Source organism: Phocoena phocoena, chromosome 3 (assembly GCF_963924675.1).
Source record: "Phocoena phocoena chromosome 3, mPhoPho1.1, whole genome shotgun sequence".
NCBI lineage: Eukaryota > Metazoa > Chordata > Mammalia > Artiodactyla > Phocoenidae > Phocoena > Phocoena phocoena.
In genome coordinates, this window is record NC_089221.1 from 116742184 (window position 1) to 116764874 (window position 22691).

Consider the following 22691-nt stretch of genomic DNA (forward strand, 5'->3'; position numbering starts at 1 on the left):
TGTACTCCACAACCAGAGAAGCCACCGCAATGAGAAGCCTGCTCACTGCAACGAAGAGTAGCCCCCGCTAGCCGCAACTAGAGAAAGCCCGCGCACAGCAACGAAGACCCAACACAGCCAAAAATAAATAAATAAAATTAAAAATTAAAAAAAGTCCATACATATAAGATGAGGGGGAACCAAGAGTCACAGATGCTGACAACATGAGTGAAAATTCTTATCTACTTGGAATAAGGGCAGAATCAAATTCTTACTCTAGTTTCAATGGGATTACACTAAACTGTGGATAGAGATGTGCATGAGTTCAAATGTAACCTTCTTCCAGGCCAGTCAGGCCAAGAGTAAAGCTAGACTTCACCTGAAGGGTCCAAAGGATCCTGGCCAATGGGATGTCCATCCATTCTGCTCACCTGGAAAAGGCAGCCCCCAGCACAAACGCAGCATACTCCTTCAGCAGGGGTTCTGTGCTGTTCAGCCCGTTGATCACCACTTGAAGGCCACCGAAGGAAAGCAGGTCCTGTGCATTATCCATCTGCAACAGAGGCACTGCTTAGTACAGTACAGACATCAAGGAAAGAAGAGCCTTTCTTTTGGTGACTATTGAAGAACAAACTAAAAAATCAAGTAAAAAGTGTCGGTGGCCTTTCTAATTAGGAAAGGGTTTGTATATAAAAAAAAAAAAAAAACTAAATTTTTAAATAATCTTAAATTTGAGAATTCCTAATTCACCTAACGTGATTTATGAGCACCTGCGTGGGAACTGGCAGAAATGGTACCTAGCAATTGCTTATGCCAAACATGTCCTGGAAAATTCTAATACCGTAATGAGTCACAAGCTTACTCGTAATGTACAAGCTGTTAACACAAAGATCTGGCGTCATCAGCACTAGTAAAAGGCACTATGCTTTCTGTTGGTGTCCAGCCTCAACGCGGGCAGTGGAGGCAGCAGACACTTTTTAAAAAGCTGATTTTTAATTAGAAATCAGGGACTGTAATAGGAACTCTGTTGCAGGGAAAGGGCTGGAAAAGTGCTAGGAGAAGAATAACAATAGTACGCTTCTCTTCCCTCTTCCTCACTTTATAGTCTAAGGTTGACTGAATCTGAGGACACTCGTGATAAATCTGCACAAAAGTCTCTCTCTCAAAAGCTTTAGCTTAGGTCTGTGCTACTCACTAGTGGCTATTATTGGACAGTGCAGAACATTTCCACCATTCCATAAAGTTCCTTCGGACAACACTGGTCTAGGCTATACTTAAGGTCCAAAGCCCCAAGTCCAGACTCTTGTCTCTTTTATTCTACAGGGAATCTCATTCCCCAAGCTTCACTGGTATCCTGGAACAAGACTCAACTTCCTCAGAAAGGTCACTGGATCCTGTTTTCCCCATGCAGTAGCTACAGTCTCCCTTGAAAATATCTTTGTTGCTATAAAAGCTGTCTCTTGCCTACATGCTGATCCCACTCTACAAATCCTCAGGAAAACTCAGGAAACTAGAGCCCAACAACAATGTGACTACTACCCACCTTTTTCCTCCAGATGCTACTGAGCCCTGTCCTACCTGACTGTATCTTTCCAAACTGGAAGATGGCTCTAACAGAGAAATCCAGTTTGAAGGGCTGTATTTGACTCTGCCTATGTTTTTGGAGAGGCCTAGCCCGTTTTTACCACTTAGAAGATCATTCTTATACTCAACCACAAGAGCAGGGGTTTTTGTCTTTCTGTTCACTGGTATAGGCCCAGTGATTACAACAGTGTAAGCATATAGTTAAGTGTTCAATAAATCATCATTAAACCAATGAATAAAGTTGATCAGAAAAAGATGTTACTGAAATAAACTCCACTGTGAGTAAAAAAGGCAATCTGGTGTATGTGTGTCAACAAAATGAATGGGTCGCTTGTACCACAAACCTAAAGAGATGGCCAATCCAGGGCCATGAAGTAAGCATGGAGTCTGCTCTGTCATAAGGTCCCCAAGCCAGGGTTGGCATTTGTCTGCCCTAATATGTCCTTATGAAGAGGAATGATTTACTGGGCCATAGCCCAGCTAACTAGGAAGACCCAGAGCTGGGTGCTTTGCTGACATAAGCACAAATAATACAGGACTTCCCTGGTGGTCCAGTGGTTAAGAATCCGCCTTCCAATGCAGGGGACACAGGTTTGATTCCTGGTTGGAGAACTAAGATCCCACATGCCACAGGGCAACTAAGCCCGTGTGCGCCGCAACTACTGAGCCCACGCACCACAACTAGAGAGAAGCCTACGCACTGCAACAAAAGATCCCGCACGCTGCAACTAAGACCCAACGCAGCCAAAAAAAGAAATAATAAATAATACTTACTGAGTCTTCCTTCCTCACATACTCTGATTTTAAAATCTAAGAATTCACTACCTCTCCTTTGATCTTCCTTCCTGCAAGTTTTCTAGATATAAAACTCTGGCTCGGAGTCCTATAATTTCATGCCTGAGATGGCTACTTGTCAAGGCTGGTATGAGTCCCTAGCAGAGCAAAGCAACACAGCCCAGAGTCACAGAGGTTCTAGTCTAGATTCAGTTTATCTTCATTACTACAAAGATAATCCAGGGTATTATAAATGCTGACATTTATATAAGCACTTCAGCCTTTTCAAGATGTTTTCTCATTTGTTATTTCACTGGAGACGAGGAAGAAAAGAGTCACTCTGCCTACTGCACACCCAAGCTCCAAAATCTGGACCCTGCCCAGTATCACACAGGAGAAGGCATGACCAGAGCCTGGGTCTGGGGCCAGACCTTTTCCCAGGCTACCCTCAGGATTGGGTGGGACAGGTGGAAAGGAGCTCAAGGTAGAAGCAGGGAGCACATAAGGAAGGAGGCAGTAGGGAAACTGTGCCAACACTCAGGAGGGAAAAAGGGAACCAGAAAACTGACAAGACAATGAGATAACCAAGAGAATAAAGAAAGGGAGAAATGATGGTAAATAACTGAGGAGTCACATGAGGGAAGGCAAATACACCACCCCAGGGTGGATGGGGCAGACAGTGGCTGTTCCTTATAAATAACTCACACACTGTTTCCACACACATGGTTTTGCTTTTCACAAATCTTGTTTAATAATTCAAACATGGCTGTGAGGAATCCTTGGGCAGATCTACTTTGGGTCCTTGAAGCCCATGGCTCCTCAAAACCGCCAATCAGTAAGTCTAGAATAGAAGTGGACTAAGTAAGTTCCTGGCAAGAAGAGTCCTATCTTCCTCAAAGCTAGTACTACATCACCCTAATTCCCCATCACAACTGGAACTTGAGGCCGAGCTATGTCTTCTTTAATCCCCTGGTGCAATCACAACTTAACACTGCTGCAGGAAGCCCGACATACCAGCCCAAACCACCTTATCCATATTTCTACTCAAAAGACTAATCACCCAAAACACTTATGACTCTTCTGCCAACAGATCAAGTTTGGTCTCCATGCGGGAACTGGTTCCTGGACTGACCACAGGCTAAGTTTGGTGATGTCCGAGAAACTGTTAATCCCACCCAGTGACCCATGAAAGCAGAATGGGTTATCAACCTAGAGATGACACTGCAGGGTGACCAAAGAACCTGCAAGGGAAATAAAATTTGTTAGGGCCCTGCTAGCCTCCTGTGTACTCACTCCCCCTAGGTAAGATAAGCTCTTATAAAAGGTCATTTGGCCTTTTATGCTGCAACTAAAGAGCCTGAAGCCTGATACCTAAAGATCCATCCAAGTATGTTAAGATGAGAAAAAATAAAAGCTGTCAACATCAGAGCAGGACTGAGCTGGCCAATAACCCCTAGGATCCTTAATCCTTTAAATATCTATAACGGAAAAGCTGTTGGAATTTTTGGTTTTTACCCTGGAGTGAAAGACTGGAAAGAGGAAAGAGAACCCAGGTCCATTTTCTTCTCTAAAAGGATCACAGACCTGCTATTTGAGGCCTGAGAAAGAGTTATGAGCAGAGAGAGATGAAGAGGCCACCCCATAATTCCTGCGGATACAGTACACACTCATCCTCTCTCAACACAAAGGCTGGCAAAATCCTAAAGAAAGAATGTCTTTTAGCCTAGTTTATAGAGAACAAGGACGCTGTCGCGCGTGGGAGGATGCTGAAGATCTATGTCTTGATGAAGATCTCAAACAAGCCTTTGATTATGATTACACAGACTTCCCAGGCCATCATCGCCCCTAGTCTGGATTACTGCAGTAGCCTCCTACCTGGTTTTCCTGCTTCTACCCATGCACTCGGCCTACAGACTAATTCTCAACACACAGCCAGAGGGATCCTTTAAAAGTAAGTCAGATCAAATGCTTCTTCTGCTCAACATCCTCCAAACAGTGTCTGTCCAATTTCATTCTTTTCTACAGCCAACAAGGCGCTCCATGATCTCCCTTCCCTTATCTCTCCAAGTTTTACCTACTTTCCTCCCCCTTCTCTTAGCTCCCGCCACATTATTGTACCCCAAACACACTAGACATGCTCCCACCTTTAGGATTCAGTACTTGCTGTTGCTCCTGTCTGAAATCTTCCTTCCCAACACTGCCAATCCTTATCCTGCTCTACTTTTTATTTTTGAATAGTACCTATCACCTTCAAACATATTATATATAATTTACTTGTTAGTTATGTTTGTTGTCTATCTGCCTCTTCTAGAAGGTAAGCTCCAATTTTGTTCACAAATGTATCTTAAGTGACTAGAACAGTGCCTGGAACTTAACAGGCGTGCAATAAATTAACTTATTCAATAAGTGCATGACCTCTCTTGGCTCCTTCCACTTATATCTACCTATTCTCCTCTGAGCTTCATTCAGATGGCACCAGTATCCTGTGAGTAGCCAAAAGGTTTAGAGCACAGAGTTTAGGGTCAGACAGATCTTGTTGCAAATCCCAGCTCTACACTCACTAACTGGCTGACCTTGGGCAATCACAAATGTGACCTGTGCTTTATTTGCCTCAGTTATAAAATGGGATTAACAGTAGTACTCCAAAGGCAGGTATGGAAGTCAATGAATTAATGTATACAAGGCACTTGAATATGTGCCTAGTATATGATAATGCTCAATAAACATTAACTATTACAATTATGGCACAAGTGTGATCAGTCATTTCCCTGCTTCAAACTCCCCAATGGTTCTTAGGATCAAGGATAAAATCATGAAGAGAATGATTTTCCAAACCTCACCTCTCTGACTCCCTAACCTTTCCACTTTATCTATGCCGCCCCACCCACTGGTCTCTGTGCTCCAGCCACTCCAGTCTTTTCCAGGTCCTCAATCTCACCAAGTTCTTCTCTGACTCAGAAGTTTTGCACATGCTGTTTCCTCTGCCTCTAATGCTCTAATACAATGGGGCAAACTTTTCCTGAAGGGCCTGAAAGTAAACATTTTTGGCTTTGTGAGCCATGTGGCTCACTGCCACTGCAGCAGTAAAACAGTCAAAAGCAATAAAACAACACATAAACAAATAGATGTGACTGTGTTCCAATAAAACTTTGTTCACAAAAGTGGGCCATAGTTTGCCACCCCCAGTTCCAATCTCCCCTCTTTGCCTAGTTAACCCCTAATCATCCTTTAATGCTCAGCCTAAATGTCACTACTTCAGAGAAGCCTTCCCCAGCTAGGCTAAGTTCCCCTGTTATATATTCACACATTACCCTCTGGAGCCCTTATCGCAGTCTTAAATTATCTCATTATTAAATTGTTAATTTTTTCATTGTTCAATTGTTCATTATTTAATCACTCTCACTTCCAGACTATAAGCTACATGGAACAAGTACCACATCTATTTTACCTCTGCTGTATCCTCAGTGTTGAAAAATTAAATGAAGTAGTAACACTCCAAATGAAAAAGAGCTTGCCTCTGGTCTGTAAGAAGATATCTTACTACAACAGATATTGGCCTAGATTAAAAATGCTATATACCAGGCTCCCTGGTGGCGCAGTGGTTAAGAATCTGCCTGCTAATGCAGGGAACATGGGTTCGAGCCCTGGTCCAGAAAGATCCCACATGCTGCAGAGTAACTAGGCCCAGGCGCCACAACTATTGAGCCTGCGCTCTAGAGCCCACGAGCCACAACTGCTGAAACCCGTGTACCTAGAGCCCATGCTCCGCAATAAGAGAAGCCACTGCAATGAGAAGCCTGCACACCGCAACGAAGAGTAGCCTCTGCTCACCACAACCAGACAAAGCCCGTGCGCAGCAACGAAGACCCCACGCAGCCAAAAAAATAATAATAATAAATAAATATTTTTTTACAAAATGCTGTACACCTTGAGAGAGAAGGAAAGATGGTGACAATATTTTCGTAGGGCCTTGGGCAGGGGGTGTTATTTTTTGGAGCTGTTAAAAGTCAGACTGACAGTCAATGAAATATAATACCTGATGGACATAATATTCAAGATCAAAGAGTGCCGCAACCTTCTCTTCCAGGCTGGAGTTGGAACTATTGAACTTGTTGATCAGTCGTACCATAATCTGCATGTCAGTCTCAATGACAACATTCAGCTCCTCAAAGTCCTTCTTCAGCTCCTCAATGGGACGGAACAGCCGTTTAACTTTGGCCTGCCTTGCCTAAGGAGAGTAGCAAAGAGATGGTTAATCCTCAGTTGAAGACATCTCCCCAAGACTCCTGTGGTCTACCATGGATGCCCATCCTCAAAGAACTGCTGCTCTAGGAGGCAATCTTCTTTAATCTGTACTATCAAAAGTCCTGATACTTTCCAAGATGCCCAGAGAATAGAGAGCCCTCAGAGTCTACCCATGTAGCCCTCTGCCCCAAGAACACACTCAAGATTTTCCAAGGTTCACCTATCTCAGTATGCCTTCCAATGTTCGGAAGAATGTCAAGTCTTCTTTTTGTAATCACTGAGGTCAGGGGAAGCAATGCAAGCTCACCCTCCAACCCATAACCTCACGCGGGAAAGCTGAGGTCTAACGGAATAATCCACACCTTGGTTCTCTTTCTTCTACAATCATAGGATATCTTTGTTTTGCCCCTGCCCCATCCAGCAACATTTTAGGGAAATCCGGATGGAGGAAACTGTGGGTAAAGAGCTGTCAGAGTGGGAGCAATTTGCTGATGAAAATTAAATCTCTGCCATTACTGTCAATCTAACTACAGGTGTACAATTTGTTCAACTTTTGAAGTAGCTAAATTACTGTATATACTATAATAAAGTCTCAAACAATTTTCGCTCAGTCCCTCCCCACCCCCCACACATATAAAGATTTTAAAATGAAGTTATGTTGGAGGTGAGTAAGAGGCTTTAATTAGATATTTTATACATGTGACACTTTCTGTTTTCTTCCCAATTTTAGAGGATAGTGCTTATAAAGAGAGTCTGAAAGGTCACAGTGGCTTATGTCTCTATCTTCCAAGAATAATTAAAAGGCCTGAATATTTATAAAAGGCAGGATGATGAGCAGCTGTCAGCTCCAAATTGCTCATCTATTACCTGTGGGTTTTCTCTCCAGTTACAAGGACTCCATAGAAACACCAACCAAAGAAATGAATCAGTCTCTCTTAAAAAAAAACCAAGTTCCTAGCAGAGCAATCACACCTATGCGATGCCATATTCTCCTTTAGGCAAAACAGTGAAATGCTCTCCTTACACCCAGCTAGAGGACTCTGGGTGGCTGCCAATGGCCAGGCAAAGAAGTCTAGGAAAGCTGAGTCACTGCCTAGAGCTGTGGGATGACAGACAAGTGAGCAGGATAAGAAACTAGTCACCTCTGCCTCACAAAAATGATGCATGCCTAGCCCTTGGGAAGGCCTTTAACAAAACAAAACTTTTAATTTTGCAGTAATTATAAACTCAAAGGAAATTACAAAAATAATACACAGAGTACTATATAGCCTTCATTCAGCTTCCTCTGATGGTAACATCTTATGCAATAACAGCACAATGTCAAAACCAAGAAAGTGACATAGGTACAATACTATTAACTAGACCACAAGCCTTATTCAGATTTCACCAGCTTTGACATGTACACATTTGCATGTACGTGTGTGCATCATTCTCCACAATTTTATCTAATATACAGATTCATAACAGAACAATCAAGTTACAGAACTGTTCCATCACCATCAAACAACTCCACCGTAGTCCTCTATAGTTGCACCTCATCCTCTCATCCCTTGCCTCCTGTCCCTATGCCCTGGCAACCACTAATTTGTTCTCCATATCTATAATTCTAGCATTTGGTGAAAGCTATACAGACAGTTACACAGTCTGTAATTTTTTGAGATTGGCCCTTTTACTAAACTTAAGGCACTTGAGATCTATCCAAGTTACTGTAAATATCAATGGTTTGTTTCTTTTTAATGCTGAGTAGTATTCCACTGTATAGATGTACAGTTTGTTTAAACATTCACCTGTTGAAGAATGTTTGTTTCTACATTTGGAGTATTATGAATAAAACCGCATGAACATTTGTATAAAGGTTTTTAAAAAAATTAATTTGGGGGCTTCCCTGGTGGCGCAGTGGTTGAGAGTCCGCCTGCCGATGCAGGGGACACGGGTTCGTGCCCCGGTCCGGGAAGATCCCACATGCCGCGGAGCGGCTAGGCCCGTGAGCCATGGCCGCTGAGCCTGTGCGTCCGGAGCCTGTGCTCCACAATGGGAGAGGCCACAACAGTGAGAGGCCCACGTACCGCAAAAGAAATAATAAATAAATAAACAAACAAACTTGGGCTCCCCTGGTGGCGCAGTGGTTAAGAATCTGCCTGCCAATGCAGGGGACATGGGTTCGATCCCTGGCCCAGGAAGGTCCTACATGCCGCAGAGCAACTAAGCCCATGCGCCACAACTACTGAGCCCGTGTGCCACAATTACTGAATCCCACGCACCTAGAGCCTGTGCTCTGCAACAAGAGAAGCCACGACAGTGAGAAGCCTGCGCACCGCAACAAAGAGTAGCCCCCGCTTGCCACAACTAGTGAAAGCCCTCACACAGCAATGAAGATCCAACACAAGCAAAAATAAAATAAAATTTAAAAAATAAACTTAAGTTCTTATTTCTCTGGGATAAGTGCCCAAGAGTGCAATTGCTGGGTCATAATGATAAGCATATGTTTGGTTTTATAAGAAAGAGCCCAACTATTTTCCAGAGTAGCTGAACCATTTTATATTCCCACCAACAATGTATGAAAGATCCAGTTTCTCCACATCCTCACTAGTATTTAGTATTATCATTTAATAGTAATAGATACTGCTATCTATTACTATCTATCTAATAGATAGTATTATCATTAAAAAGTAATAGATGTATAGTGATATTTCATGGTGAATTTAATTTGCAAATCTCTAACATCTAATAACACTAAACATTTTTTCATGTGCTTATTTGCCATCTACATATCCTCTTTGGTGAAATGTTTGTTCATGTCCTCTTCCCATTTTCAAATTGTTTGTTGGTTTTTACTGTTAAGTTTTGAGGATTCTTTATATGTTCTAGATAGATGCAAGTCTTTTATCAGATACACAGTCCTTGCTTTGTACAGATCTGATATGCACCAATTTCAACCACAGTTTAAATAATACTAGTCTCCCAACATGACTCAAACTTCAGTTGCCATCAATATATTTAACTTTAATTGCATTAAGTACCAACTTTGCTGCTAGCTCTTCAGTCCATAAATCACTATGTAAATAACATAAATGCCAATCATGAACAGTGGCTGATCACATTTATTTCAAAACCTGACAGTGAACTGTCACTGCGCATCCATTACGCAGTTCACACACAGATGTCAAGTATGTAGTTATATGGCTTCCTCATCCCTCAAGGATAAACCCATGTAACATTTCATAAAAATGGATAATCAAAAGAGAGAACTGATCAACAAAGTTGAAAGCGCAGCAAAGAAGCAAAAAGTGGTAACTCTGGTAGTTGAACATATATTATTAAACACACACGGAATTACAGATGATGTCATAATTTTTGCTACAACTATCAAACATAATTTTAAAACTTCAAGAGAAGGATAGTCTATTATAGTTTCCCTTATTTTTATTCACTTCACTGTTCTTTCTTCCCAATGGTCCATGTTTTCTTCTGTTATTATTTCCTTTCTCTTTGAAAAATATTCTTTAGTCATTTTTTTAGGTAGGTCTGCTGGTGATAAATTCTTTTAATTTTCTTTTGTGTGAGAGTGTCTTGATTTTCTCCCTGACACTCCTGAAGGAGATTTTCATTGGCTACAGAATTCTGAGTGAACAATTTGTTTTTTTTAGCACTTGAAAAATATGCCACATATTTTTGGCCTTGTGATTTCAGATGAAAAAGATGCTGTCATTCAATCATTGTTCCCTATTGATAGTACGTGGTTTCTGTCTTGCTGCTTTCCAGATTTTTTTTCTGTCTTTAGTTTTCAGAAGGTTGACTGTGATGTGTCATGGTATTGATTTCTTTGAATTTATCCTATTTAGAATTCACTCAGCTTCATGACTCTGTGGGTTTATATCTTTCACCAATTGGGGGAGTTTTCCATCTTTATTTCTTTGATTATTTTCTCAGCCCAGTATTCTTTCTCCTCTCCTTCTGAGACTCTGTGACACAGATCTTAGACTTTGTTATAATCCTACAGGTCCTTAAGTCTCTGTTCATTTTTTTTTTCAATCTGTTTTCTGTTACTTAGATGACTTTTTATCTGTCTTTAAGTTCACTGATTCTTTTCTTTCTCATCTCTATTCTACTAGTAAGCCTATCCAGTGATTAATTTTCTAATTTTCAGTTGTATTTTTCAGTTCTAAAATTCTATGCTGTTCTTTCTTATGTCTTCTATTTCTCTGCTGAGATTATCATTTGTCTCAAGAGTGTACATAACTGCTTGAAGCATTTTTATGATAACTGCTTTAAAATTCTTGTTTGATAATACCAACTCCTGGGTCATCTCACTGTTGGCATTGGTTAATTGTCTTTCCTAATTCAAGTTTTGATTTTCCTGGTTCTTGGTATGATGAGTGATTTTTGGTATACTAGGCATTTTGAGTATTAAGTTATAAGACTCTGAATTCCACTGAAACTTCCTTTACAGTAAGCAGTCACACTGCTTAGGTTTAATATGTTGGTTCTGGTCTTCTTATACAGTTGTGACCCCAAGACAATTTAGTTTTCACAGAATTTGCAGTGTTATTTTGGTCTGCTTCCTGTGTGTGCTACCTAGAGCTAATCTAAAAACATGGGCAGTATTCTACACTGTAGTTCCATTCTCAAATCTGCTGTGTTAATTCTGGTCAGTTTCTCTTGTGGGTTACTAGGGAGCATTCCCAGAACTTCATATGCAAAATTCCTTTCTCCATCTCCCTTCCCTCCAAAACCCTACCACCACTCTCTTGTTAGGAGAAGGAAGAGCATCACCTGCCACTGCTGCACACTCAGCATTGGGAATGGAAGCCCTTCCTTGGCCTCTACTGACATCACCTTGGCAGGGTAACTGAAGCACTGCCTCATCACTGCTGATCCGAGGGTAGAAGTTCAGGCTCCTCACTTATCCCCATTAACACTGCCCCGGAGTAGAAAGCAGAATGCTAACTTACGCTGCCTTGTTCCCACCAGATGGAGGGTAGAAGTACAGACTCTCCATTCACCAGCCCTCTGGCATCGCTGAAGCTAAGAGAAGTGAAAAGCTACCTTGGTGCTGCCAGGGAGGGGACAGACATTCAGGTTCCCTTCTTGGCCTCTGCTGACACCACCCCAACAGAAAAAGCAGCCTGCTACATGCATGTGAAGGGTGAAAACCAGGCTCCACACTTGGTCTCTGCTGGTACTACAGCAGTGGGAGAAGCAGAGAATAGTCTTCTACCACTGGGCAGAGAGTAGAAATTCAGGCTCTCTGCTCAATTCTCCCTGACACCACCTTGATTGAGGTAGAAGAGCACTGCCTCACACCATCTATTGCCACCAGAGGGGGTGCAAGTTCAGTCTCCCCACTCAGCTTCTGCTGACACCACTCTGGTGGAGGAAAGAGAGTACAGCTTTGCTATATTACACCAAATGGGAGGTGGAAATACAAGTTCCCCATTCAACTCCCACTGGCACTAAGAGAGGTCTTTGGCTAAAGCAGAATAAGTATTGTCAAAAAGTTCTTTGTTCTATTAGGCTGCCCTTTTCCTAGTTCTATCTTATGAAGAGCAGGCCTTTCTTAGGGCCTTTTCTCTATCTGTACCTGTTGCTATTTCCATGATACGGGCTACTCCAGTGCCCATTCTGGGATATACAGAGGGCAAAAAGAAAGCCAAGGAACTCACTGCCATGTCATCCCTGAAATTCCAAGGTCCCTATCTAATCCACCTTCTTCTTCTCACCTTTAAAGTTTTCTTATATTTGCTTTTAGTATTATGTCCAGGATTTTTAGTTGTCCTGAGCAGGAAGAATAGGGAGAAATGAGTCTATTTTATCTTGGCCAGAATCAAAAGTTTAAGAAGGCCATATTTGGGGGACCTCCTGGTATTCCAGTGGTAAAGAATCTGCCTTCCAATGCAGGGGACGCGGGTTCGATCCCTGGTCGGGGAACTAAGATCCAACATGCCGCGGGGCAACTAAGCCCACGCGCCTCAACTAGAGAGAAAAAACCCACACACCACAACCAGAAAGAGAGAAGCCCGCATACCAAAATGAAGAGCCCGTGCACCACAATAAAAGATCCCACAGGCCGCAGTGAAGATCCCTCGTGCCACAACTAAGACCCAACGCAGCCAAAAATAAATAAAATAAATAAATATTTTTAAAAAAGAAGACCATATTTTTTAATGGAGCAATTTATAGGATATAGGTAAATAACAGCTGACATGATAAAACATAAAGCATCAAGCAATTTGTATGATAGTAGAGGGATAAAGAGATCAGGTTCAAAAACAATGGCCCAAATGTGTTGGGTAAGACAGAGATTTTCCACAAAACAAGGGACTCTGGGGGCTTCGCTGGTGGCGCAGTGGTTGAGAGTCCGCCTGCCGATGCAGGGGACACGGGTTTGTGCCCCGGTCTGGGAAGATCCCACATGCCACGGAGCGGCTGGGCCCGTGAGCCATGGCCTCTGAGCCTGTGCGTCCAGAGCCTGTGCTCTGCAACAGGAGAGGCCACAACAGTGAGAGGCCCGCGTACCGCAAAAAAAAAAAAAAAAAAAAAAAAAAGCAAGGGACTCTGGGAAGGACTGATTCACTTAAATCTAATAAGTTACCAATGGTTATAATGGAATTGATGCCCTTCCCCCAAAAAAATCAGGTAAAAAAAATTCACTCAATTGGTTGAGATATGATACAATATCTCACAGTATTGTCTTTATAAATAGTAAAAGTACATCCTGTACTTGCAAGTCACCATGCAAAGATTTTGTTTAAAGATTGATAAACAAAAAGTATTATGGTATCTGCGGCCAGGAGCTTGAGACATGTAAGAAACTCCCCAACCTACTTCAAGTTAATTTATTTGCCAGTCCCAATGCATTGGCAGGGAGCTGAGTCAGTCCAGGAAGGATACAAATGAAAATGAGAAAAAGAACCTAGGACCCAGCACCTCAGTGAAGGAGCTAACAACCTAAGTGCCACAGAAGTAAAGAAACAGTGTGGCAGCCATAAGTCAGAAGTGGCAGCTGACTCAAATCAGCTGGTACAGGAGTGTCGTATTTGGTACCATTATTGGGATCTCCCCTTGCACAGGGAAAGAATTATTTTTAATTGCAAAAAAACAGCAACTGAAAACTTAAATAATCTCTTGCTTTTACATTAAAAAATATTTTCATAATATTCATACTTTTCTACACTAATTGAATTAGGGGATAAGAATGTCATTAAAGAGAGCAAAGAGAAGAGACAGGGGTGCAGTGGGTCTTCCACCCACAGAGAAAACATGGAACAGGGGCCAACTTTTATGTTCCCATCTGCTCCATGTGGAGCTCATGGTGAGAGAATGAGTGGGAATGAGCCCAACCCCTGGTCACAGGAATACCAATCTCTGTTCCGGGCACCTAAGCATGCACTGCTCTCCTCTGCTGGCCTCACCTTCAGCAGGTAGGGGATTTGCTTTTCCTCACACCTCTCCACCCACACAGTTAATACACCTGTAATGGGATATAATTTTATGCATCACCTTCCTTTACCACAATTGCTGCCATCCTGCTACTCACCTTCTCATACCACATACACTCTCCATGTTGGGAGATGAGACTTTGGTAAGATGAGTAAAGACATGGAGACTTGGCCTGCATATTAACACCTCCTCCTGAGGTCCTCTCCAACACACACACACACACACACAGTCCATCTGTCTCAGAAATACTTAGCTCTGAAGGATCTGAGGGACCTAAAGCTTCCTCCACTAACACACAGGCTGTCAAGAACCTGGTGTTGCCTTTCCAAGATACTGCCAGAATTCTGGGGTGAGGGCAGAGAAATATAATACAAAGCAAAGGGGCTTGTGAAGAGGAGAAGGGGGAGGGAGAACTTAGAAAGGTCTGCAAGGCAGACATTGGAGGAGGTTCTTTCAAGGACAGGACTCAAGTGGAAATGTAAAAACTGATTTGTAACATTCTCTGGCTATCACATGAGCTCATGACCCATCTAAGAATAAGACTTCATTCTGATAGGTTGGGATCCATGAGCCATCCCAGACATTAGAGGTGTAACCAAGGGGCTACAATTCTGCCTCTTTCTCCTTTTCATTCCCTTAGCTTATAAACAAATTTAGAGCTGGAGGGAAACCTCAGCCATCTGTTGTACATTTAAGGAATTTGAGGTCTGGAAAAGGTTTGCTATATGTTCAAAGGACTTGGGCTCCTTCCTTCCTGGCCTAGGTCCTCTGTCCTTTAAACTTGTGTCTAATCCAAGTATAAGTGAAGAGATCTGGATTTTAATCTCTATTCCCCTCACTGATGTCTGTGGTAATGCAGAGTATGGCTCTCTCTGCTTTGTGCTTCAATTTTCCCAAATATGTAATGGGAAGTTGGATTCTAACGCAAACGATGACAGAAAAGCTCCCAGCATTTTTTTTAAGAGTCTGTAAAGGGTTACTTATTTGGCATTAACTTACTTGGCTCTTTAAATTATTTTATAATATTATTGTTATTATTATCCCATGTTCACTGCTAAAGCTTCAGGAGACAGTGATTCTCTTCAAGGCTATTCTGCAGGATAACATGAACTCACTATAAACAACATCACAAACCTTGTCTTCCTTTGAACTCTCCATATCTGCCCCCTCCTTGAATTTTGCCAGTGCGCTCTTGAGGTCCTGAGATGTATAGGTGTTGGTGTTGATGTCCAGCCTGTCCAAAGAGAAGTTGAGAGTCACAAGGGGGGCACCATCTTTCCCAAGAAAGAAAACCCCTCTGGGTGGCTGGCACTCCAAGGCCAGCTAATCCAGGCCAGCTCTAACTCAGAGCACACTATCCTAACTTTGCCGTGGGTCAGCCAGAAGTCTAACAGGGTGATCTCACCTTGAAGCTAGAGGAGGAAAGAGCTGAAGATGGAGTCACTTCATGAAAGAGGAGAAAATGGCATAAGGCAGACAGAAGCCCACCACGGACAGAGAGCTCTCAACCAGCTACTTGGGTAGAACAAGTCTAGAATGTCTGTGCGATGCTGCTCTCTCAGTACGTGCCAGAGTAAGACCTCCTGGAGGACGCTGGGCACAGACGGAGGAAATAACATATACCCTATTTATATTCTTCTAGGAAAGAGACCAACAGGGACCTGAGCCCCCCAAGTGTGTGCCTGACCTGATTTGACGACTCAGTCTATCTTTACAAAAACAGGTTGGATAAATTCATACCCTTAAGACCAACCCCTGAGCACAGAGTACATGCAGGAGGTATGAGTCAACCTGACAAAGGAATGAGTTTGAGATACTGAGAACTAAAATCGAGGCCAGCCACCTTCCATAGCCAGCCTCCAAGGACAGGGAAGAAAGGAACCAATGTGGACATAATGTCAGGAACCTGGCAGAGACTAGAGTGGTATCCTCACAAAGAGCCCTGGAGCTGATCCAAGCCACAACAATTCATCTTGACTGCAGAGAAGGTATTCATGGGGTGAGGGGGTGGAAGGCAGGTTTTGCTACCAGCACTCACTTCAGTTCAGTTAACAGAGGTAAGAAAAAGAGTGGTACATACAGACTAAGGGAAGCGTAGAAAGTGGGCTGTGCATGACAAGACTGTCTAGCTGGCAGGGCAGGGGGAGGGAGGAATCCAGCTATCCCTGGAGATATATCAGAGGCTGGGGAGGAAGGGGCTACTGGACCACTCTCTGTTCCAGGCGAGATGAGTACATCAGTCTCATGGTCCAAGATCCTAGCCAGCCTCAGGTCTCATGAGAGGTACTCACTCAGTCTTTGATTCATCCTAGAGACCCCTTAGGGCCCTCAGACTTGACTTCTTTAAACCCCAGTCCTCCTAAACTAATTAATAATAGCTAATCACTCCCATTTACAGACCACTTATCCATGTGTCAGACACTATGTTAACCCTTTAGAAGTAATATTTCATTCAAATCATTACCACAACCCTACAAGGTAGGAAAGAGAACCCCTTTCCTGTCAGAGAATCACCCACTGCCAGTTGCATGAGGATGCCACTGCCCTGACCCTTACCCCTAGGAGGGAGTTACGTATTTAGGGCTATAACTTGAGCAGATTATCTTCTCCTTCCTCCAATACTTGGTCAGGATTAATCCCGTCATGTCTGTATAACTGTTTACTGCCTAAAGTCCCATTCTTCAGGCTATCCATCATCACCCACTCTCAGCCCCAACTGCACACACAGAAGTGTGCACATGTGTGGGTACACACGAGTGTGTGCACACGCACAGGCACACATACAACTATCCTCAGCTATTCTTACTTTATTCTTCACTGAGAAAAACAGATGTTATCAAGAACTCCCTCACCTTTCCATCATCCACTCTATACACCAACCTGCACCTAGATCTGTATTTTCTGCTTTCTCTACTATTGGAATGGATGACAGTGTCCCTGCCCCTGCTGAACTTAGGCTAGAGATCCCACTTGCCTTTTCAAAAGCTTTAACTCCCATAATTATACCACTCCCACCTGCCTGCATCATCAAGTTTTCCTTTGATTGGATTATTCCCATCAGCATACCAACACTCCTTTGACTCCACAGTCTCTAATTATCATGCCATTTCCCTGCTCCTGTTCAGATTAAGTAAAACTTTATGAACACATTGTCTTCATTCACTATCCACACCTCCTTGAATGCTATTTACGTTGCCATATGCATTAACCTGGATTTTATTCCCACAACCCCACTAAAACTGCTCATCAAAATTCCCAGTAACTGATGGTCAAATCCAATGGACTCTTCACTACTGCCATGTTCCTCAACCACTCAGCAGCATTTACACAGTTCACCCCTCCCTCCTTGAAACACTCTCCTTTCCCGGCTTCTTGTTGCCATACTCTCCGGGTTCTTCCTCTTCCTTACTCCTTCTCTGTCTCTTCTTGTTGGCTCCTTATCTCCTACCTAAATCCTATATGCTGGAACACCTCAGAGTTCAATCCTGGAAAATCTTTTCTTCTCCATCTCTACCCTCTCACCTAAATATTTTAAAATGTTTATCAGGCAGTGATGCCCAAATTTACATCTTTGACCCAAATCTCTTCTCTGAGTACCAGCCAGACTCCTGTACAACTACTGATATATCTTGGATCTCGGATGTTTAATGGCCACCCCAAACTTATTACATCTAAAACATAGGTCTTGATAATTCTCCCCATAAAACTGTCCCTCTCTCAATCTTTTCTATTTCAATAAATAGTACCTTCAAGTACCTAGTTGTGCAAATCCCAAATGAGGCTTTACCCTGAACCCCTAACCCTACCCTTTTTCCAACCCCTACATCTAAGTCGTAAGCAAGTCCTATTGCTGCTACCTCCAAATTAAATCTCCAATTCATCCACTCTCCTTCACACACCATAGACTAAGCCACCATTATGTTTTGCCTGATCCACTTAAATGACATTCTAATTGTCTCTGTGCATCTTTTTTTGTCCACCTTCAATCTATCCTCCATATACATAGCAACTAGAATGATCTTGCTAAACTACATTACATTAAATGACTCTCCCACCCCAAATCCTCCAATGGCTTTCCATTACAATTCTACTTAAATGAAGAACATTTAACATGCTCCTCAAAAGTCCACATGATCTGGCCCCTCATACCTTCCCAATCTCATCTCATGTTAGTCTTCTTCCTTCTCCTACCCTCTAGTCAACCTGATCATTTTCCTGTTTCTTGAACTTGACAAAGCCCTTTCCTTAACAAAGCCAGAAAATCTTCTTGTTTCTTCTGCCTGAAATGCTCTAACCATAAACCTATAAAACCAACCCTCTGCATGACTAAATGCCCCTCATACTTCAGGTCTCAGTTCAAACATCTCTTTGAGAAGGCCTTCTCAAACCATCCTATCTACAGTTACCTCCCTCAAGGACTTATCACCTTATTTCTTCCCTAGTATTATTATAATCTGTAATTACCTTACTTGCATACTTATTTCTCTCTTTTCCTGCCTGCCAACCTCAATAAAGCTAGCATCTTGCCTGTTTTGTTTACTACTGTATCCCCAGTGCCTGGCACATAGGCACTCAATAGGTCTTTTGTGAAATGAATGAATGGAGTAAGCAAATGGTCCTGTCCTTGGCCCACTCCCTTATTAACTACTATACCATATTATACCGTGGTAAATGCTCAACCCAAAATGAAACAACTTGGATGCAGTTTGTCCCTTATCCCTCTAAACATAAGAGGATGACTCAAAAATCTGGTTGTTCCAAGGCAAAAATAGAGATGTACTATGTAGAGATTGACAGGGATACAGACTAAAACCAGTGGAGACGGCAATACCTAACACACAAAGAGGAAGAGGAAAACCTGCTGAGAGCCAACTATACACTGAACTCAGGTAGCGCCAAGAGAATCTTCTGGGACAAGTCAGAGTCAGGAAACCTCTCCCAGGCTTTAGAACCCACAGGAACTGCAGCTCTAGGTAGCAGTGTGGCCAGTCACACATCCAGCAGCTCTAATGGGGAAGCTGCCATGGATTAGGCTGAATGGACTATCCCCATCTCTCTCTAGCCAGTGGTTCTTTTTTTTTTTTTTTAATTTACTTATTTTTATTTTTGGCTGCCTTAGGTATTTGTTGCTGTGCGTGGGCTTTCTCTAGTTGCAGCAAGCAGGGGCTACTCTTTGTTGCAGTTCACGGGCTTCTCATTGGGTGGCTTCTCTTGTTGCAGAGCACGGGCTTTAAGCGCGTGGGCTTCAGTAGTTGTGGCACTCGGGCTCAGTAGTTGTGGCTCGCGGGCTCTAGAGCGCAGGCTCCATAGTTGTGGCACACGGGCTTAGTTGCTCCGCGGCATGTGGGATCTTCCCGGACCAGGGCTCGAACCCGTGTCCCCTGCACTGGCAGGCGGATTCTTAACCACTGAGCCAGCAGGGAAGTCCTAGCCAGTGGTTTTTAACTTTGTGGGATCACCAACTTCTTTGACAATCTGATGGAAAGCTGTGGATCTTGTTCCCCAAAACAGAATTAAGTCAATAAGCAAAATATTATAACAATTTTGAAAATTAGCCCTGCCCTTTGGCCTATGTTCCCATTCCAGAACTAAAGAGGCAGGAAGACACTGTAAAGTGGAATTAAAGGAGCACAGGATGAGGTCCACTCCATGAGAAGGAAGTCACCACCAAAGGCAACCAGAGACTCACTGAGCTCACAGCACTGAACACCCACACCACCTTGTCAACGCCTTTGGGCTTCTGTTCAGACAGGTTTGCTGCTGGCTATAAATGCTGAGAAGGAAGAAGACATGTCCAGCATATCCTGGAGGCTATTCCAGGGCAGAGCCCTCAGAAACGTTCCAAAGGAGAAAAGCAAAGAGGCAGGAGTAGGGACGAATATTCTTCTCTTATGGTGTCTCTACTACAGACCACATGGATGGCTCTGCTTTCTAGTATAAAAAGACAGGAGCAACAGACAAAGCAATAAGTGCTCCTACTGATGATCTATGGTCAGGTATTGGAGAAATCACTTCCCATAGTATTAAAACCAACAAATAAAAAGCTCCAAATTCATCAAGTTCCTAAACCAGGAAAAAATAGTCTTAAACCAGGAAAAAATAGTCTTCTTATTCAGAAAATAAGACTTGACTTAGATGTGAGAAAAGACTTCCTAAGTACTTTGAGACACTGAAAAATGTATGTATATGCATGCTAGGGATGGAGGGAGGTTGACAGGGGTTACGACGAGATTTGATTCTTTCTTCGACAGTTCTGAGAAAACAATCATTATATAACCTGGGTTAATCCAGGTTCAGGCCTATATGGAGAGATGGGGGAAAGTAAAGATCCTTCCCACTTTGGGGTGACTATAAGGACGACAAATAGCTCCTTATCTATCATAATATAAAGTTGAATTTTCCAACAGTGAAAAATGCCCAAATCTGAATAAGCTACTTTGTGGGCTTGTGAGTGCCACATGGACAGGATGGATGACCTTTTGCCAGGTACATAAAAGAAAAGACTCAGGTAAAAATTGGGTCTCTAAGGTAACTTTCTGCCTCATATTTAACTGCAAAATATTGTTAAAATAATAAAAATCCAAGGACTGAGTAACACTAACCCCACTCAGTAATCCATGATTGATTCCCAATACTTACATAAATAGGCATATCTCAGAGATACTGAGGTCACTGTTCCAAACCATCGCAATAAAGTGAATATTGCAATAAAGCGAGTCACATGAATTTTTTGGCTTCCCACTGCACATAAGTTATGTTTACACTATACTGTAGTCTATTAAGTGTGCAACAGCATTACGTCTAAAAAAAAGTAGGTACCTTAATTAAAAGATACATGACAGGGCTTCCCTGGTGGTGCAGTGGTTGAGAGTCCGCCTGTCAATGCGGGGGACGCGGGTTCGTGCCCGGGTCTGGGAAGATCCCGCATGCCGCGGAGCGGCTAAGCCCGTGAGCCATGGCCGCTAAGCCTGTGCATCCGGAGCCTGTGCTCCGCAACAGGAGAGGCCACAACAATGAGAGGCCCACGTACCACAAAAAAAAAAAAAAAGACACATGACAAAAACCAATACAAACCAAAAAGCCAATTACAATAGTAACATCAAAGATCTATTCATCAAAGAACTAATCACAGGATCACCATAACAAATATTAATGAAAAAGTTTGAAATATTGTGAAAATTACCAAAATGTGACACAGAGACATGAAGTGAGCAAATGCTGTTGGAAAAATGGTAGCAATAGACTTGCTCGACACAGGGTTACCACAAATCTTCAATTTGTGAAAAACGCAGTATCTGCGAACTGCAACAAAGTGAAGCACAATAAAACGAGATATGCTCGTATTAGAACAGGGACAGCAAACTATTTGTAATAATCAGATAATATTTTAGGCTTTGTAGGCCTTATGGGGTGATTTTCCCAACTACTCAACTCTGTCAGTGTAGCAAGAAATCAGCCATAGACAATACCTAAATGAGTGAGCGTGGCTATGTTCCAATAATACTTTATTTATGGACACCAGAATCTGAATTTCAAATAATTTTCAGTCATGAAATATTTTTCTTCTTCATTTTTTTTCAACCATTAAAAAATGTTAACAACAACCTAGCTTCTGGGTCATACAAAAAAAGGCAGTAGTCCCAATATTTTGCTTCAGGCCATAATTTGCTGGCCCCCTGCAACCCCATGCCTCAACCTCCTTCTCCCTTACACAGGAAATAGCAAGCAAAAAAACTTGGTAATTCAAGGCAAAAAACAGAAAAATAGAGACTACGAATTGCCCAAAAGCAAATAATCTAAACTGATTATTAAAAAATAAGGCAACTCTTACCACTGGAGAACTTTTTAAAGTCTGTTTTAATATAGACTAACAAGAGGAAAAGTTGGTCTGAATTAAAGACTTTAAAATGCAATTTTATTGTTCACCAAGGAAGTATTACTGCAAAGCAGAAGGCCTAACAGGCCTGTTTTAATGAATAGATGACTCATCTGTAATCAGTGCATTAATTGTTGAGATTCAAATGGGTACTCTTAAAGTACTGGGAAAAATGGCTTCATTTTTAAAGCAGGTTAAGCATTCCCCCTACAGCCTTTTTTAAAGTATCAACTTGCTTTGCAAACTATTTATTTCCAAAGACCATAGAAGTAAACATCCATAAAACCCTGACAGATTTATCACAAATTTTAAGCTATTAAATTTCAAAAAATTTAAACCCATGTGTATTTGGGTAAGAAACAATACATTGTCATTACTCTCAGTATTACAGGGTCAATGCTGCCAGTCTCCCAGTCCCTAGGGTTGACACTATACCTTTTGCCTTTTTTCAACCCTTTCAAATTATTTCGAAGCTTGTCCTCATCTTGGAGTTTCACTTCTCTTGCCCCAGTCTGGAGATTCAGCCGCACATGGGATCCTGCAGGAACAGCATGACCTAAAAGCCAAGAAGAGAGGAGACTTATGACCTATACAGTACCTGGAGGGACACTGCATGTGAAAAGTTCCTTCAAGCGAAGTGCATAGCACAAGTTATCTTGGAAAGATGAGGTAAACCCCGAGCATAAAAGAGTAATGATGTAGCAAGAATTCAAGTTTTCTCAATTCTGGCAGGATCACAGCAAACTCCAAGTTACACCAACCACTGTGCCTCCATCAGAGAACCAAGGAGCTG

At 42.4% G+C, this 22691-nt stretch overlaps 1 protein-coding gene across 2 annotated transcripts in view; it reads right to left on the reverse strand.

Annotated features, from left to right (window-relative positions):
• SIL1 (SIL1 nucleotide exchange factor) overlaps positions 1–22691 on the reverse strand; it is a 242943-nt gene that overhangs the window by 65429 nt on the left and 154823 nt on the right. For both annotated transcript variants that reach the window (XM_065874745.1, XM_065874746.1), the window contains 4 exons: positions 22334–22454; positions 15157–15256; positions 6374–6565; positions 411–532 (listed from right to left, as the gene is read on the reverse strand). In XM_065874745.1, the coding sequence (XP_065730817.1) occupies positions 411–532; positions 6374–6565; positions 15157–15256; positions 22334–22454 (535 nt within the window). The remainder of the gene's footprint in view (positions 1–410; positions 533–6373; positions 6566–15156; positions 15257–22333; positions 22455–22691) is intronic.